Here is an 18852-nt window from a genome sequence, read left to right as displayed (position 1 = left end):
TTTTTTTTAAAGTAAAATGTTAAATTAAAAAGATTAATTTGATTCCTACAAGTACACAGACAAAATAAAATATTAGGTTAGATCTTCTTTCAACGGCATTGCATCTATAAATAGAAAAACATGCAATATGAACAAATTGTGTAAAAAAAATACAAACCTCTAGTTTTTAAAAATCTCTGATAATTTTTATTTTATTACAGAATTTATTAACCTAAATTCCCACTTGGTGATGGCAATGCACATGCGATGATAGTTTAGTAATTTGGATTTTTGCTCATAGCCCTTTCATTTTCCTTTCACACCCCATGTTGATGCCAGTGTTCTCCATGCCCCATTGACAATGAAATAATAGAACCTTTCAAAAATAAAAAAATCCACTTTTTCCCTCTAACTTTAGCAGCCTTTACGAAACGTTGCCGTTTGGACCCCACAACCTCAATTCCCAACACCAGGACCCCCTAGGGTTGGGTCCAACTTAACGGACACAAATCTTGGCGCTACGTTGGTAAATGTCACTAACGTGCAAGTAACAAGTACTTTCTAACCACTCACCTTCGGACCCAAATCCAAGAAAAACTGTTAATTAAGAAATTCACAACAACAACTACCTTAGAATGGTCAAAACCAAAACATTTCAGTTGCATATATTAAAAGTAAGCAACAACAAACATCAAAAGGATGATCCATCCCAAATCAAACGAACAAACACCTTTGCTTAGGTTAAAAAATAAAAGAAAAAAACGAGGTAACAACCTAACACGTGATTGGTTGAAAGTTATCTAAGTGACCAAGTATATGGGCATGGCTGAGGTAGACATCCTCCGCTGAAGTTGGTGCTGTTGTTCCATGTTGAGTTCTCTTAGACTCAAGTAAGGCGTGTCCACGTCATCTTTTGCCGGCGGCGTGAGGGTGCCGGCGAGCGGCCCGGAGGTAGGGCGGCTGGAGGTGCGGTGGGGCGTGGCGGAGCCGCTTCGGCTCTCGGTCCAGTACACGGGGCCCGAGATGGAAGCCCGGAAAGCCCGGGCTCGGGCCTGGTGGACGTCGTCTTGGTTAATGCCGTTGTCCCGGGGATGGGCCCAGCGCCACTTGAAAAAGAGGAGGGCGCTTCTCCACCAGCGCTTTTTCCTGGGCCTGTGGGCTTTGCTCCGGGATTCGTCCTTGGAAATGGGCTTTTGGAGCTTGAAGTGGATGGAGTCTATGGATCTCGCCGTCTCTCGCTTGTGCTTCATGGCTTCTTCCAACACCTGTTATAACGTCATGGTTTGTAAATGCAAAGAGAAAAAGAAAAAAAAAAGATTTTTTTTTCAAAAGGGTGGGAGAGAAAAAGGAAGAGAAACCTGAAAATAGTTTATTTGAGGGTCAAAGCCATAGTCGCTGAAGTGTTGAGGGTCTGGCATTGGAAAAACTGGGGACTTGTTGGTCATTGTGTGAAAAGTATGAACTTTGATGGAGAAGAGAAAGACTAAGAAAAAGAGAAGAAGAGAGAGAGAAGAAGAAGAAGAAAAGTGAAGTGTATTTGGTGTTGTTTGTGAGTGGCTCAAGAGGAGTTGGTAAACACAAGTAAATGCAGTTTGGCTTCAAAGTTCACACCTTTTGGTATCTTCTATTTAATAACATCATTTATTACCTTAGTTACGGAAACTGCAGGCAAAACACAACTACTAATTGCTACATTTTCCAACCCAAAAATATACCCAAATCGGACAAATCAATATCCATGCACAAATTCTCAAACTCTTTCTTTTCGGGGATAACTATGAATACAAAATCAATTTTCAGTTAACAACCTTCTGTGAAACTAACATAACCAACCCATTTGCTTAAACTATTTCAAAAATTAAATGTTTTTTTAAATTATATTTAGTTTTGACGAAAATGTTAGTTTTAAAAATAATATGCAGATGTTATTTATAATTGAAAATAAAGTCTTTAGTCGTTGTACCAAAATGATAAACAACAAAGGAAAAGTCTAAAACAAGCTAATGTTTTAATTCTGGATTACTTAATGGATTTCCATCACACTTCTTTGTCGGCTATAAGTTTTTCGAAAGTTAATAATATAAATTAGTGACCCTTTCTTTAAAGTCAAGAAAAATTAAGTTAAATATTAAATATAGCATCTAAGAAAGTAATTACTTAATGTAAATCAAATAAATCGTTCATTTAACATTAAAAGGTTTAATCAACTGTCAACGTCAAAATTAATATAAATTTTTAAAGTGTTTTTTGATGATAAAGGGAGAAACATATAAGGCATTTGAAAGAGAGAAAAAAAATAGTACAAGAGTTATTTATTACCAAATATGAAATCCGTTGCAAATGTCTTTACGAAAAATAAATTATTATCAAGTGGGTGGAAGCTTATTAATAATAGAAAATGATTATTACTATTATTAGATAAACGATAACTTTCTAACGGATTTGGGCCCACGATTAGTTGGGCCAGGCTGAATTGCCGGTCCATTTAGTTGTGACATAGTTAGGTAGGTTGTCAAAAATTATTTGAACTTCACAAATAAATAAACATATATACTTATTACTAATCAATTATGTGTTGTGATTTACTAATGCTTATTTTCTTAATCAAAACATTCATGTTAGTAACATAAGATACTAATAAAAAAAGGCACAACGTACCAAAAGGTTTATCAATTTAACAATTGATTAAAAGTTAAATATTTTAGTTTACTATGTTTTTTTTAGGTATTCAATCATCAATCTTATATATCTTAAAAGTTAAATATGAGATTATATATATATATATATATATATATATATATATATATATATATATATTTATTTATTTATTTATTTGTTCATCTTGGAAAATTTGTTAATCAATCCAACATGTAATGCATTAGCATTACCTATTGGGTTTAAATTCCAATACAATCTTAAGGAACCTATTGCAATCCAATTTTTAGTGATTAAGAGTATGTGGGATTAACATATTTAATATACCTAAAAATGTTGATCGAAAACTCTCATCATACTAAAATCAATATTTTAGAGTAAAAAAACGCTTTAGATTAAAAATAGCATCGAAGATTATAATTAAAATATTTTAAATGATACACATGCACGTTTAAATATAAAAGTTCAAAAGTTATATTTATTTTGCAAAAACTATATTTAGCAGCTAATTGATAAGCTATTTGTGAAAGGTATTTACTATAAACAATTTATAAAAGTAAAAAACAAAAGTTATGAAATTATTTTAAGAGATTCATAAAATTACATAATTGTTTTTAAATCATTTAATTTTATTTTAACATCTAATATTGTAAATAAAAATACTTCAAATATTTTATGGTGAGATCAAACAACACAAAAATGATCACGAGATAGTGTAAAGTATATAAATTAGTATTTTAATAAATGTTGCACGTATATTTATATTTTAGTCTTGTCTATTTTCCTCCCTCATATTAGGAGTGAGTAGAAAAAATGTATAACCAACCTCACTTTACCAAACTCTAGTAGTTGCCATGTTCTTTTTTACTTCGCACACTCACTTTCATTCTTCACACACAACATCCAACGTTGGTGGAAGGCAGATAGAGTTGTATGGAAGGTTGTTGATGGTGGTGACTCTTCAACATTGACTATTTTATAGTTGAATGTTGCTATGATGTTGAGGAACTTAGGTAAAAGTCATTGTTTTGTGATACTTATGTGAAGATTCTTCCTCTCTATGCTCTTATTTATTCATTGCAAATTTGTTTTTTTTTAAGCTGCAAAATTGAGAGATTATTTCGATCTACATTAAATTTTTGTTTAGATATGTAACTTGAAGATCACCCATATTTAATTATAACTGAAATTATCTATATCTGCATAACCCAACAAATGAAATTGTTGAATTGAATATAAATATGTTAAATTTGGATTATGATGGATTGGTAACCCGAACTCAATCCAGCTCAACTAATGCTCAGTCTTAATCAATATTGTTGAAAGAAGTGTTGAAAGTCTTACGTCAATTAGAAATAAAACAAATTTAAAGTATATAAGTGGATGCAAATTATGTACAATTTTAAGTTTTAAAATTAAAAAAAAAAGTGTAAAAAGTTATTAATAAAACCTGTCATAAGCCTAAAATATAACTTTTTTTCTTAAAATTTAATGGTAATAATGATGTGAGATGTTAACACAAGGTGGTTTACTGTTTTACTTAGTTATTAATTGATAGAGAAACTTATTGCAAATGAAAGTTAAATCTAAAAGAAAGAACTATTGGCACACAATCTTAATTAAGTAACTAAGTGAAAACTTCTACAAACAATAAGGAAGCGTGACAATTTTATTCTACGAACATAACTAAATAGGATACATTTTTTATTAAGTTAAGAACATTACTTAAGAAGAAGAAGAAGAAAAAAAAAAGTGTTCTTTTCTTTGCAATAAAGTAAAAAAGTGTAGACAAAAAATCACGATGACCCATTGCTTCGTGTTAAGTAAGAACACGTTGACCAACCAATACACAACTTCACTTCACCACCTTCTACACTTCTACTTTCCCACACGCTTTAATAAAAAAATAATGAAAACACGTGTGGGTTCCACTCGCCAACGAAGGTGCAAGCCAATTTCCGAAATATAAATTTTGATAATAAAAAAATAAAAAAACATAAAATTTAGAAAGAGAAAGCGCGTCAACAGTGGCAACTGAAGAACTTTGACACAACAATGGTTGCATATAAAAGCATTACCTCATCGTTCAAACCCTTCAGAACCTTCCTGTCTCTTTCTTTTCTCCATTCTATAAACCCAAACCCAATCAAAAATCCTTTTTTTCATTCACTACTAATCGTAGTAACAATAATTTTTATTATTATTCTTGAAAATTTTCTCAGTCACTGGTTCACTCTCAGACATGGCTCAAGAGGGAGGAAACGAAGCCATACCAAAACTCAAAGAGAGAAGCCCAATCCCACAAGATTTCGATGACAAGAGTTACAGCCTCAGCGGAAAAATCATGCTTTCTGCCATCGTTCTACTCTTCTTCATCGTCATTTTAATGCTCTGTCTCCACATCTACGCGCGCTGGTACCTCAGACGCGCGCGCCGCCGTCAGCTCCGCCGCCACCGCGAGCTCCGCCGCACGCAGCTCGTGTTCTACAACGAAGCCGGCACCCCCACCGCGGTCTCCCGCGGCCTCGACGCTGCCGTCCTCGCCTCGCTACCCGTGTTCACTTACGACCCCAGGGAACACCCGGAAAACGCGCCGGAATGCGCGGTTTGCTTGTCGGAATTCGAACTGGGAGAACCGGGTCGGATCTTACCGAAGTGTAACCACAGCTTCCACACAGACTGCATCGACATGTGGTTTCACTCGCACGCCACGTGTCCACTTTGTCGCGCACCGGTCGAGCGCGCTGCCGAACCGGCGGCGGTTGTTATAACTGTTAGTGAACCGGAATCCGGTTCGGGGGAGAACCGAACCGTTTCTACTTCTTGTCCTTCCACTTCGGTTGGCTCTAGGAAATCGACGTTGGTTGGTGTGACCATTGAGGTGCCTCCGCGGGACGAGAATTTGCGCGACGAGAATACGTCGTCGTTTCGGTCGCCGATGAGTCGCATGTTGTCGTTTACGAGGATTCTGAGCAGGGAACGGAGGGGGAACGTGTCCCCGTCGTCTAGCGGTGGTGATTGTAGCTCCGCCGCCCAGTGCGAGGCGGAGCGAGGTGGGCGAGAGGAGACTCAGTGAGTCTGGACTCGAATGCCGACGTTGGTCTAGAAAGAAAACCCTGTGTGGCGCGTGGTGGTTGGCTTATGTTGTCGCGTGTGGATTTTAATGAAGGCGGTGCGTTTAGCGGCGCGTCAGGGTAGGTGGCTGTGACTAGAATGTTTTGCGTTGAACATAAATAGGTTTACAATTTTTTCTATTTGTTGCTTACTTTGGAGTTCCTTAATAGTGACAATAGAATACCAAAATTTATTTGATCATTCAATGTTTGTATATATAGTCGGCAAATCAGGACAATTTTAAAGAATAACTCGTTTCTTAGTAAAACATGATTTCTATAATATTTTCTTTTTAATGTGTTATTTGAAATTATTTTATTTTTATTTTCGTAAAACTTTAATGTTCTAATTGAGTTGATGTTGGAGTCAACGACATGAAGTAAAATTTGATATTATAATATTACTTTGAGTAGGTTTAGGGATGTAATATTAATTACTTTTTAATATTTTATTTTTCTACTTCTGAAAATAAGTAATAAGTTCTATGTTAGAAAATATGTCATTACATTAAGATTTAAAAAAAAAAAAACCATGGAGATTACATTGTAATCACGATAAAATTACATCGTTGAAAAAATATATCTATTACACTAAAGAAAATTATAATTTTCTTTATGAAAATAATTTCATACACATTTATAAGATGGATTAAACACCATTCATAAGAAATGTTAACATTATACATTCTTTTAAACAATTTAAAATATAAACTATTAAAAGAAATTTCTTAAGGAATGTAACATTAACATTTTTTTTCTAGAAATGAAAATGTAAAGTGTCTCGTTTAGACCTATGTTGCATGTACACAAGAAAAAATATAGAATGGACGAAGTATTTTAATATGTTGTCTCACTTAGATCTTGTTTTAAAGATTGATTTGGATTTGATTCATATTAACTTAAATTTCTAAAATCTAGTAACACTAACATAGTACATGATGTGTGTTTTTTATAAAAAGATGTTAGTTAATGTTTTTCTTCAATTCATCCAAAAACAATTCATTCATTTATGTTTATGTTTTTGCTTCAATCTAATTTATAATCATTTCTATTTTCAATATACTTATACTAAAATACTAAAAAGTTACAAAATTATGAATTTTACTTACTTTAGAAAATAGAACTATAAAATTTATTATTTTTACTCATTTAATTAAATAAAAATATTATGGTTGAATGATCCATCGATGACATTAAGAATATTTATGATTTTTATTATCACAGGGTTTGAATGAGAACTTTGACATGTTGGTGCGGATTTAATTCATCACTCCAACTATATATATTCAACGTTACATGAAGACCAACTTATGAATATTTAGAGTTTCGATTGTAACGTGATTTGAATTTTCAGAAACACAGAAAAACTTTATTCTTTTTCCGGCATAAATGTTAACCAATAGAAGCAGAGACGCTATTTTTCGATAAAAATTTGGTATTAGTAAAATTGAAAATAAACTTAAAAAAAAAAAAGCAATGTAAATTCGAAAATTCTATTTTTTTTTCTATTAATAGTTGCATCAGTTTAAAGCCATTAACTATTTCAAAATCAAATATCTAATGTTGAATCAGTTTCTAGATCAACAAAATTAACATATAATTTAAGAAGAAAATATTAACTAGTATAAAGTTTAATTATATTTTAAATTTATGATAAGTTTAAGTATTTTCAATCAAGTTTTTATATTTTTATTAATTATATTTAATATTTAGAATTAAATATATTTTTGTTTTCTTAATTTTAAGAATTAGAATTAGTTATTTTTTAAAATTTTGACAAGTCATTTTAAATTTAATAATTTTAATCTGTTAAGTTGATTAAAATGACTAAATTTACACATTTTTTTAAATAAAAAACTAAAATTGGTTAAAATTTTCAAGACTGCTTATTGGTTCTACCCACAGCCTCTTTATACTGTTACGCAGACTGGTTTAATTGATTGTACTTTGCTTCAAAAGCTATAATAACAATTGCCAAGTTCCATTATTTTCTTCCATAGATAATTTGCTACACAGCAGTTGAAACTTACTTCCAGTTTGCATCAAATGCGTATGCAAACAAATGTCATATACAATGTTATGGTTTATTAAATAACCCATAACATTTTATATATTTCTGATTCCCCCGCACGAGAAATTCAAGTACTCCCACAGTATTATTTGTTGTAGCTGAAGATTAGATCTCAATTTAATCCATCAGTGATTTATATATAACATGTTAGATATTTGAACAGTTCTAACTATTGGGCATGGACAACACGTTATTACAATAATAAGAATTTGGTGTTACATGTGAATATCATTACATCAATGTGTTAATCTCATCAACAATAATAATACAGGCTAAAACTGATGGATGTTAGTATTAAGTGATAAATAAGAGTTACAATAATGACTACTTAACTTAACTATGCCCAAGACATCTAGCAGATGTCTTGAATCATTCAGGGAGAAGGATGGAATACGCAGATCTTGCCACTGTCACCCTGCTGAATGTAAATTAACTGGTTCAACATACTGAGATCTACGCCTTCTTTTGGCTTCAGGAGATAACTTTATCGCACTCACCTTTCCAAGCTTTACAGAAAGTTTACAATTTGTTGGTGGTGACACACCAGCAGATCCATTTTTCCTAGAAGATGTGGGAGATTTTTCTCTTTTAAATTTGTTCTTATGACGTTTTGCAGAATGATTTTTCGTTGATGACTTTTGTCTTTCAGTTTGGTTCTTATCACCTTTTGTAGAGGGTTTGTTTGGAGACTTTGCTCTCTTTTTTGGCAAAGCAAACTGTGCATCCTCCCGTTCCTTACCATGCTTAAGGAGCCTAACATGAAAGGGATTAACAGATGTGTAGCAGACAGACTTCCCATCAATTCCATTTCTCTCTAGAGATACTTCTCCGTTGTTTACCTGAAAATGGTAGAACTTGCATGATAGATTGGAAAAATAATCCAGTGATAACCCGATAAATTGGACTCTTCAACGTCAAACATCATAACATGAAGTAAAAGTTCAAGAAGTGTACTGGATATTGCTAACAAAGGAATTACCAGTTGAAGAAGGGAAGAAAAACTTCGGGCCACGTCATACTTTTCTTGACCTTTGACCAAATCAGAAAAGGACAGGACACGGCTACTGCTTGCTTCAAGGGAGAGCAGGGAGAACTTGTCAAGAAGTCTTTCACCATAATCTTGGATATCAAATGGTGGATGTGATTCCTATCATGCCAAAACAGTTCATTCAATTTAAAGAACTAAATAGTTGAAGGCCACCTAAAAGATGAATTCACCTGTTCTTCCAAATTATGTTCAATTCTTTGTTTCCACGTTGAAACCCTAGCAGCCATTTCAGTCTGCGTCTCAGTTTCAGCAATGCTTGCTAGGAGAGCATTCTGGATGAGGAAAAAGGATTGTCAGTACTAGTGCAGTGAAAACAGAAACTGAAGAATTTATCATACAGGGCTACAAATCTAGAACTCGTTCCTTAAAACTTCTCGGTAAAAACAAACGACTCAGTATAGATACTGTTTAATTGATATTTGGACTACATTGGAGTGAATGGTATCTTTCCTCCAAACCATAAGCATATGCTTATAAGATTTAAATTTCTCTACGATTTTAGTAAAATAAATTATGACCAGGGCAGGGGAAGGGGGACTGACAGACGCCTTTTTAACATAATTCTAGAATTGATAAATAACAACTTTTATATCCGAACAAGTCATAATGGCACTCTTACCAGATGAGAGCGGCAAAGATCTTCCAAACTTGCCTGAGAAAGATCTACGGCTTCATCAACATTGACATCAGCATCATCAAACTCAGGCTGTTAATTCAAGTAGAGATATAAAATTAGTTTCAAATGTCATTAGAATATATAGATAGTCATATTACTGATCTCCTTTCCTAACCTCGTTACCGAAAGGTGGTAGATTTTCTTCCATGAAAGCATTGTCTGGCATATCAAAATCAGGAATTCCACTATCATGTTCAATGTCATCATTGTCCCCTTCAGTGTTAAATGTTACACCAGTTTCATTCCCCTCGTTAACAAGAGATTGCCTCAGCTGCAATTTTCACATCAAATTTTATATAGTAAAAAAATCATATAGTGGCAAATAGAGAAACCATGAAAAAGTACCTTCTCATAGAATGGAGCTTGAGAATCCCTTTGTCTTTCATGGGCATTATGTTGCCTCTCCCACAGTTCCACGAGCTCTGGACTGATAGGGCCATGCAATTTTGCAAGTGGAAACAAGGAGCCCATAGGAACTGGTTGTCTCACATTTATGTTATTCTTTTTTAAAATTTTCCCTGCAGGTACAGCAAAAAGATAAAAGCAGATAAGTTACACAACTAAGGGAAGGCAAGTTGTTGTTGAAAGACTTTGAGGAGTTGGGAGGACCTTTTCTGAATGGCTTCACCCTCAAGTTGCCCTGTTCATGAGGATTTAGAGGTTTCCATGGATCATCATTATCGTCATCTGAATTGTCTGAATCCCTAGATGCATCACATCCATGACCCATATCAAATCCATAATTGCAGTCATCAAGACCATCAGAAGCAGGAAAACTGGGTCCGGCATTTTCATCATCAAAACCACTTTTAAGTTTAGGGGAGCAGTTGGAATTCGCACACTGACTCTTAGCAGCAGATAATCTACGAGCACTTCCACCACTACGTCCAGGAGAAAGAAAGGTTTTACGACCTGGGGTTCTTCTACTAGCATCATTTCGAGTTTTGGCAGCTTTCGTACCCTCCAAAAACTCATGAACTGCAACAGCATCAGACGTGTCCAATAAGATGAAGTCCCGGAACAGGTCTGTGGTTGACAACTGCAACAAATCATCGTATTATTAGTGAATAAAACTATAAGAAAAAAAAAAACATCATTGTGCAAACAGCTGCAAGCAATTAAGATACCAGAAAAGACTCCAATTCTCCTCCATCACCACCAGCATCCAAGCAGTCACCTTCAAGAACAACTAGATTTGCAGGAGGTTTTATAAAGTGATCTAAATTCACTTCTTTGCCGGTTGTGCCATCCAAGGAATTCTTTTCTTCAACTGCATCATAACACAGATGATATAGCCATTTGCAAATATTTATAAATGAAACAACAGTTATTGTTTTGAGACGCTTCATGAAATACTGATAGGACACGCATAGAATACAATTTGAGGAAGGAAAGAGTCCAAGAATTAAGATATTGCGAATAAAATAAATAAATGTCTGATTTTGACCGAACTTAATTGATGATATTCTGTCCCAGAATAAAATAAGCTAAAACAATCTTACCATATATAGATTTATAGATTTATAAATGTACATTTTCAACCTTGGTATGCAACAAAACTATTTTTCCGGTAGACTAAATATTGCTACCTAAAAGTAATCATCACAACAATAAATCCTTTCTGCCAGGTTCTTGTGTGATCATTCAGTCATCTCCATTAAATAGGGTACCTTGGATGTCATCTAAGCCCCAGAATTGATCATTTTCCTCATCAGCAACAGCATGGGAACCCATTTCTTCAGGTTGGACCGGTTCCCCATCTTTATGATCCTGCTGTCTGCCCAAAAACACTTGGTCAGATTAAACATTGCTGTTTAATTTTCAAAAGCACAAATAAAAGTCAATCAAAACACACTATTACTTTGCAGTTCACGTCACCTACAATACGCTGTTAGCTTTGTCAATTAGCAATGCTCCAAAAAGGTTTAATCATTAGGTGAAGACAACACACAATGGGTTTCATATCTCTAACATGCCTAGAACATAGGGGATGAAACGGGGGCAATGCACAATACCAACTTGGCGCTGAAATTCAATTTTTGTGTTTACAAGAACCAAATAAGATAGGATCATATTACTGACCACATGGTCATAAAGGATGATACAGTTTCAAGGATGAGTTTTCCCAAAAGCTTAAACTGTAATGTGAAGGTCCACAATTGATTTCATATTCTTTCAGCCTAAATGACTCTATCAACAGGATTGTTTGCAATTGACATTTTTCCCATGGAACCGTAATTACTAGTGGAGGTACAGGTCATGCAACTAGAAAAAACGCAATTGTATCTACACTTTTCCCACAATGTCTAAGATTCTGAGGGTGACCACCATCACAATTGTATCTACACTTTTCCCATTATTTCGTTTATTAAAGAAAGAAAGGGAATATTACCATGTAACATAAAAAAATGAAAAATAGGTATAGAAATTGCAAATTACACAACAGAAGATAAAGGCTGAAACTTGAACTAAAGAATCAACCTTTTCTGGGAAAGGAACTCCAAAGCACGCAAGACCAAGGTGTATAGGTACTCCACCTTTCGACTATAGACCTGTATGGAACCCTGAAGCAGTAGAGCAGCTACAATTACCCAGAAACAACTAACTCAGTCGAACACAAATCTTAAACATTAAACGGGAACATTCAAAAGACCAATGAGTATGATGAACCAAACCTTCGGCAAAGTTCACAGGAATATGTCCTTCTTCCTCGCCAGTGATCTCGCCTGAACAAATTTTCAGCAAATACTCCTCAAGTTTTTTGGCGAGGTCAACTTCCCAATTAGATTCTAGGTCACGCTCCGCGTGAACAGCGTGAAAGCCACCGCCTCCACTCCCCCCGGGTTCCAAGGTACTCTTAGTCATCTTCAGCGGACGAAATCCTCTTGAAAATCATGGTAATATCGAAATTTTCGATGCCAAGAACCTAAAGGGAGAAAAAGCTAGGGTTTAAGTTTTCTAGCGAGGAGTTGGGAAACTCCAAAAACTGCAAATAGGGTTTTGAAATTTCCCAAAAAAAACGTAAATCGGGTATTGTCAAGTTCGAACCTGGTGAGTATGGAGAGAGAGTGAGAGGAAGAGAGAGAATCGATAGCGTAGGAGAGAAAGAAAGAGGGAGGGAACGTTTTCTTTTTTTCAAAAATGTTTTGATTTATTTTTCCCGCTCCTGTATCAGAAATCGAAGGTAAATTGGGCCTACTTTACGGGCTTTCTTATATCTGAATCGAAATCAAATACTGTTTCTTCATGCACCATCTTTTTTCTTAGTGCATCCCATAAAATTCATAAACTCCAAATTATCTTGATTAAAATTATAATAAAAAGTTAAAATTTATTCATGCACCTTTTCATTTTTATAAATTTCGAATTTTACAATTTGAAAATATACATTTCAAAATACATTATAGAATATATTTCTAAATTGAAAAGTATTTTTTGAATTCCAAAATCTATAACATTTTAAAAAGTTATATTTCAAAATGTATATTTCAGAACACTTTCCAATCCAAACATATTTTTCGGACTGCATTTTAAAAAAATACATTTCAAAACATAAATTACGAAAATTGGTTTTAGATATGAAAATACATTTCGGATTATATAATCCAAAATATATTAAAACAAAATTCAAATAGCTTGTCTCGATAGATATTTCTTAAAGATTTCTAATAATTTAAAAAATGTCATTGTTATTTTTTATATTTTATTTTAGTAGCAACATTAGACTTTGGTTGTTTGTAAAACCTAAGTTTGTTCGTGTTTAGGCTTCGATTTTACAAACAACTGAAGCTTAAACATCTGTCTAGGGTTAGATTTTATGAATTTTTACACTCACGTCAACTCCCTATTGCATTGTCTTGCTGCAGAGAAGTTCCGTTCTACCAACATTCCCCTAATGTTTTTCTCTTCCTCCACCATTATTGCTCCATTCTCGCAGTTGTAACTCCATTTGTACACTCTTCCATCGTTGTAACACCATTTTCGAAGCCAACACTTGCTTTCTTCCATTTTTGCCGCTGCAACTCCTCCTTGCCAATACTCTTGTCCTTCCATTTCCCTCACTATGAAGATGTCCCATTTTCGTTGTTGTTGCATTCCTTCTCCATTACTTATGTATTTCCATCTTTGTGAACAGGTTTGTTCTTTTCACCCATTTTTTTTTTCATTAAATTTTGTTAATGTCTACCTAAAACATGTGTTTTGTGCTGCCATTTGTGTCCAAGGTACTACATTTGATGCATTTATGAGAGACAGTGAGATTTTGTTGTACTTGTATAAGGAAGATGTATTAAAACTTCCGTTAAGGGAAAAAAATAATTGAAATTAGCCTTATTCAGTTATAGAGATGCATGTCTCTAACAATTCTCTATAAATAAAAGTGTTGTGTTCATGTATATGTTTGGTGTCAAGTAAGAATACGGGGTTAAGGGATGTATATGGGTTTATAGACTCCCAACCCACACTACTAAAAATTTTCATATTACATGAGATTTTTCTTGTAAATTTGTTAAAAAAATTTACAAGAAAAGATTTTTTTCTGCTATTTTTTCTAAGAATCTTAATTGACCAACAATTCTTTTGTGGATAATTATTTCTTACAAAATTTTTTGTGAAAAGTGTTTTATACAAAATATTTTGCAAAAATATTGGCAGTAATTTTCTGCAAATATTTTCATAACAAAATTTATAAGTATTTCCTATGAAAAAAATTTCAAAAAAAAAAATTGACAAGAAATATAAGTTTTTTTAGTAAGGCCACTTATGGCGGCAATAAGTTTGATGACATACAAATATACGTCACCAGATATTTTGAACAATGGAAACAAATGTATTTAGTCCCTTATATTTCTTCGTAAGTGTAGTTTGTTGTATTGTAATTATAATCCACCAATTTAAGGTATAACAATGATTGTATTTTCAATTTAGGTGTCATTGACAACTAATTGTAGTTTCTCTCAAGAAGAATATTGTTGTATGGTTTTGCTCCTTGCATACTCCCTCCCTGCATCTCAAATAAGTAATGGATTGGTAAGAACCTCAATATTAAGAACTTTCTTTGTTATATAAGTGTATCCTAAACATCCCTTTTACAAAGTTTATATGTTGGACTCAACATTTTGTTAGGAAGATCAACTGCTACAACAAAAAAGTTTGCATGGTTGCCTATTGAGATTTGTTATTTTGATCCATATATAGTTGGATTATTTTTTTTTCTTAAATTTTTATAATTGTGTTAATATATTATATTGTCATAAATAAATTGGTTCATACGAATGCGATTACTATTGTGTTAATATATTATATTATGAAATTGATAACAATTGTTGTTCGTGTATTACAACTAATTGAAAAATGATAATAATTGTATTGAATCAAATACTTTGTAACTATCTATATATTAATTAAAAATATTATCTTTTGTGCAGAGATTTAATAATCCTACACAATTGCACGAGAAATTGATAAAGAAAGTTTGTGCAAGATATATAACAGAAATAATAGAAATGTAAAATAGTACATGAAACATTTACTTGTAAATTATATTTAAAGTGTAATAACATAATTGTCATTTATATATTGTTATATATTGTTGTATATAAACTTTGTGTGCTAGTTATGGTTGTATTCATTCTATAGGCAGATTTGATATGTACACAAAAAGAAAAATAAAAAGATTATTTAAAAAAAAAAAGAGTCCACATTGTGCTTTGGTTATTACCAAAAGTGAATGATAAAGAGAAAAATAGGTTTCGGTTATTAAAAAATTGACACAATTTCTTTTATTTTTTTAATTTTTCATCATTTCTTAATTGTTTCCTACTTCGATTTGTTCTAGAACCGAAATTTAATATCGAAGTTTAGGTTTCGGTTCAAAACCAAAGTCAAAAGTTCATCTTTTTTACCTCATGTTTTGGTCGTTGAATTCAAGTACAATAATCAAAATAACCATGCTCAAAACCTTTGCATGCATCAGTGGCAATACCATTGGGTTGATTCTACAATCATCACATGAAACCTACCACATACATTTCCAAACCAAACTTCCTTTTCATCTCTAAAATTGAGTGTTGCTGCAAATGTTGCATAAGATACTGAATTGTATAATAAACAATTATGAATGTTAGTGAAGTTTACAAGAAAGAGCAGTACATCCCAATACATCCCATATTGACACATTCACCTATCATTTTTACAAGAGAATATGATAATATATACAATAGTAAAATAAGAATGTATATATCTTTCAGAACTAACCTTAAGAGGAATCTAGAGTATGTATATGACTATAACCCCTGTGAGGTAGATGATCCTCACTTGTGTTAGTGACTCGACAATGATACTTTGACACTAGAATCTTTGACACTCGACAATGATCCTCAAATGATGTCACATAATTTAGTTTCTTACTGGCTAACCTAACTACTGGGGAGTCGCAGGGCCAACATTGTTGAAAGGTACATTAGATCTAACGAGCCAATTAGCATCATTTGGATTAGCAAGTTCAAAGAACCTTGCAGGATAATAACAAGCTGCTTCTTCTGCTGTTAGAGTCCTAACACCAGGCCATTTAACTCTGAGTGATGTGTCTGCATTAATGCCTCTGTTATTGTACTCTAAGTATGTGCAAGTGTCCATGAACTCAGTTCCCATCCACCCCATGTACCCTTCTGGTATGAAGATGTCGTCAATCTGGGAATCCATGATCACCACCTTAGAGAATGCCCTCCATGGCCTTCCGAGGTATGTCACCTTTTCCGGCATGCTAAACACATCAGGGTCTCCTGTGAACAGACAACCTTGGAAAACTAGGGCTGTGGGGCTGTCGGCTTTCGCTCTCCCACCGGCTGTCACCATGCACTGTTGTTTGCTCAACGGTTTTTTCACAATCAGCTTGCAGTTTTGGAACATTCCAACGGCATCTCCAAACACAAAATCAATCGTCCCAGTCACCGAGCAATCGCGGTAGAATTGACGTTGTGACTGAGCGTATAGCGTGTCTTGGAACCCGTCCATGTGGCAGTTCAGAAACGCAGCTTGGTCTGCTGTTACTCGCAGTGCCACTGCTTGATGTTTCTCGGACCCTGCCGTGTTCTCAAATCCAACATCCTTCGCCACGAAGTTTGGAGCATTAACCGCTGTCATTTGATGATGATAATAAGAAATTAGGTATGGATATGAATTCAAAGGTTGAAAAAATAGGGTTTTTTTGAGATACTAACCAAAAGTAGCAGTTTTGTAGGTTTGGACTCCATCATCGTAGTTTAAACTGCCACTGAATCTGGTCTTTGTCGGACCATCTCCGATGATTGTGACATGGGTCATTAGTACGGTCATTTCAACATTTTCCTTGTACACACCTTCTTTGACGTAAATCACAAAAGGTTTTTCATTGTTAGCGGGAACAGACCGAAGAGCATCATTGATAGATGTAAACTGGCCAGAGCCATCTTGGGACACAATTGCATCAGGAGTTTCAGTTCCCATCTGAAGAAGACGCCGTTTTTCTTCACTCAACCACGGAGGATAATCATTCAAAGCTGGTATGTCCTGAGAGAGAAGCCTCCTATTCCCAAACGAGGTCATGTTAAGGTCCTTCAGCACACCAGAGATCACATTCACCATGTCCAACGCATTGCTGCTAAGCTCCAAAGAGGTGTTCAAAACCTTAATCATTGTCTCACCGGCCTTGGTGCTCGTGTTCACAAACCCTTCCAAGCACGTGTGCTGGTGCGTGAGACTCCCCGCGATCCAAACCTTTAGGTCATACATGTATTCACTCAGCTTCCCGTATTCAAACTTGTCTATTGTATCAGCAGATTTCTGAATACCATTAACCGCATACTGAAACACCTCCTTGCAAATATCCATGGCTTGTCTTGTCATGTTGTCCTTCCCCAGGTCTTTGTAAAGGGACGAGTTGCTTATGTGCCTCAGAAGTTCCACCGCCGTGGCATTGATCGCAGCTTTCACCAGAGCCCTCGTGTCTATGTTTCCTTTAGCAGCTACATTTTTAAGGCTTTTCCTGCATGTTTTCGCGTATTCTGTTGACAGGCAAAGTAGGTCTACACTTGTTCTTTGAGAACTAACGATATGACCTCCACTTTCAGGTTCATCTCCTTGGTTTATAGTAACAGCCACCGCAGCCACCACAGCCACAAGGAGGATCGAAGAGACGCCAAGAATGGCGAACCTTCTGTTTGGGTTGCGATTGTTATCTTCACTCATATCCCTCTCTATATACACATGCAATATTCCACCCTATCAAACTTCCTTCTGTGTTACTTTTTCCCTCAATTTTCAATCTTTTGGGTTCTTATTCTTTCTAACGTGTGATGTTATTTCATTTATACATGCTCTAAATTCTCGGCAAGTTCTCGGAGGTTCTATTCTGATGTATATGTTCTCTGCATCCAAGAATATTATCAGGTAATTCCTACATCATCACTTCAAATATATTTAGTTATTGTTTAATTTTGGCATCTGGTTGTTAAGAAAACATTTTAAAAAGGTATAGCTGTGAGAGGATCTCCTTGAATCAAGAACTTTGGTGCTAATATAAGTTTTTGATGTGTACGTACGTACGCTTCATGTTTGTTGTTGTTTTGGATAAAGTTATATATATATCAAACTTCTTTTTTGGTTAAGTTCTAAATTTTACAGTATCTGTCATATCTATTCATTTGTCTCTCCTAGGGTGGGAGAAAAACTTTTTTTTTTTCTTTTTTAGCAATTATATCATAATTTTTTTGCACACTTACACTGTAATTTATTACATAGAAAAATGAACAAGGCCTCTGTCATAGTTTATAAGAGAACATTGTTCTCCCACAAACTTCAATTCCCCAACATTAATGTTATACCATTCTTAATTAATCAATCCATAATAAATAATAATATTTTAACTATTAAATTTTTACAATTTTTTCGGAGTGGGAAAGCAGAGTTTTTTCTGAATGTGAAAGCATGAGATATCATTTTGTTGGTATAGGAATTCCATCATATGTTGGTGGAGGATGTAGTATGGCTATAGTAAAGTCCTCGTTAACATTGAAGGCATTTTTCTTTTTAATTTTTTCTTCTTTATTTAGTATTATTTGTCAATATTATGGAACGTAATATGGTTATTATGGAACGTAAAGTAGCCCTTTCTTTATTTCTTTTTTTAGAGAAAATCAGTAGAACTTAAACTCTAGTGTATAGATAGAAAAAATTATATTAAATTACTTAATTTTTAAATATTAATAATTGAAATTACAATATTATTATATATTTATATTTTTTGAATAATAAATATATAAATTTAAATCAA

General features: G+C 34.1%; 4 protein-coding genes across 7 annotated transcripts; 1 reads left to right on the top strand and 3 right to left on the bottom strand.

The window, feature by feature from the left end:
- Positions 1-609: 609 nt before the first annotated feature.
- Positions 610-1601, bottom strand: LOC114164220 (uncharacterized). Its single transcript, XM_028048806.2, has 2 exons — positions 1338-1601; positions 610-1244 (listed from the first exon to the last, which is right to left on the bottom strand). Exons 1-2 carry the CDS (start codon positions 1422-1424, stop codon positions 780-782), a joined length of 552 nt encoding a protein of 183 aa, XP_027904607.1. The 5' UTR covers positions 1425-1601; the 3' UTR covers positions 610-779.
- A 3124-nt stretch (positions 1602-4725) lies between these two features.
- Positions 4726-6030, top strand: ATL2 (TOXICOS EN LEVADURA 2). Its single transcript, XM_028049318.2, has one exon. It carries the CDS (start codon positions 4877-4879, stop codon positions 5708-5710), a length of 834 nt encoding a protein of 277 aa, XP_027905119.1. The 5' UTR covers positions 4726-4876; the 3' UTR covers positions 5711-6030.
- Positions 6031-7971: 1941 nt separating this feature from the next.
- On the bottom strand, positions 7972-12689 carry HEB2 (condensin-2 complex subunit H2-like protein). 4 transcript variants are annotated; one of them, XM_028086736.2, is made up of 12 exons: positions 12591-12689; positions 12218-12468; positions 12024-12123; positions 11213-11319; positions 10670-10812; positions 10152-10581; positions 9888-10060; positions 9658-9813; positions 9486-9572; positions 9037-9138; positions 8798-8965; positions 7972-8657 (listed from the first exon to the last, which is right to left on the bottom strand). In XM_028086736.2, exons 2-12 carry the CDS (start codon positions 12405-12407, stop codon positions 8229-8231), a joined length of 2085 nt encoding a protein of 694 aa, XP_027942537.1. In that variant the 5' UTR covers positions 12408-12468; positions 12591-12689; the 3' UTR covers positions 7972-8228. The 4 variants fall into 4 exon arrangements, with proteins under 4 accessions (XP_027942537.1, XP_027942536.1, XP_027942538.1 ...); XM_028086735.2 differs by having other exon boundaries at positions 12218-12671; XM_028086737.2 differs by lacking the exon at positions 12591-12689 and having other exon boundaries at positions 12024-12106; positions 12218-12355.
- A 2730-nt stretch (positions 12690-15419) lies between these two features.
- On the bottom strand, positions 15420-17968 carry LOC114163018 (pectinesterase/pectinesterase inhibitor-like). The gene is made up of 2 exons (XM_028047064.2): positions 16763-17968; positions 15420-16678 (listed from the first exon to the last, which is right to left on the bottom strand). Exons 1-2 carry the CDS (start codon positions 17766-17768, stop codon positions 15963-15965), a joined length of 1722 nt encoding a protein of 573 aa, XP_027902865.2. The 5' UTR covers positions 17769-17968; the 3' UTR covers positions 15420-15962.
- Positions 17969-18852: the final 884 nt, after the last annotated feature.

The sequence above is a fragment of the Vigna unguiculata genome, chromosome 9 (assembly GCF_037176805.1).
Source record: "Vigna unguiculata cultivar grain cowpea cultivar isolate G323 ecotype 2 chromosome 9, ASM3717680v1, whole genome shotgun sequence".
Taxonomy (NCBI): domain Eukaryota; kingdom Viridiplantae; phylum Streptophyta; class Magnoliopsida; order Fabales; family Fabaceae; genus Vigna; species Vigna unguiculata.
This window is presented reverse-complemented; position numbering and strand designations above follow the sequence as displayed.

Excerpts from the sequence above, each read along its gene's own strand:
- LOC114164220 (XM_028048806.2), bottom strand. The coding sequence starts at position 1,424 with ATGACCAACAAGTCCCCAGTTTTTCCAATGCCAGACCCTCAACACTTC. Across the intron at positions 1,245-1,337 it reads CTCAAATAAACTATTTTCAG|GTGTTGGAAGAAGCCATGAA; the intron begins GTTTCTCTTCCT and ends ACGTTATAACAG.
- ATL2 (XM_028049318.2), top strand. The coding sequence starts at position 4,877 with ATGGCTCAAGAGGGAGGAAACGAAGCCATACCAAAACTCAAAGAGAGA.
- HEB2 (XM_028086736.2), bottom strand. The coding sequence starts at position 12,407 with ATGACTAAGAGTACCTTGGAACCCGGGGGGAGTGGAGGCGGTGGCTTT. Across the intron at positions 12,124-12,217 it reads TCCTGTGAACTTTGCCGAAG|CTGCTCTACTGCTTCAGGGT; the intron begins GTTTGGTTCATC and ends GGGTAATTGTAG. Across the intron at positions 10,813-11,212 it reads GGGCTTAGATGACATCCAAG|TTGAAGAAAAGAATTCCTTG; the intron begins GTACCCTATTTA and ends GTTATGATGCAG.
- LOC114163018 (XM_028047064.2), bottom strand. The coding sequence starts at position 17,768 with ATGAGTGAAGATAACAATCGCAACCCAAACAGAAGGTTCGCCATTCTT. Across the intron at positions 16,679-16,762 it reads CTACAAAACTGCTACTTTTG|CGGTTAATGCTCCAAACTTC; the intron begins GTTAGTATCTCA and ends ATCAAATGACAG.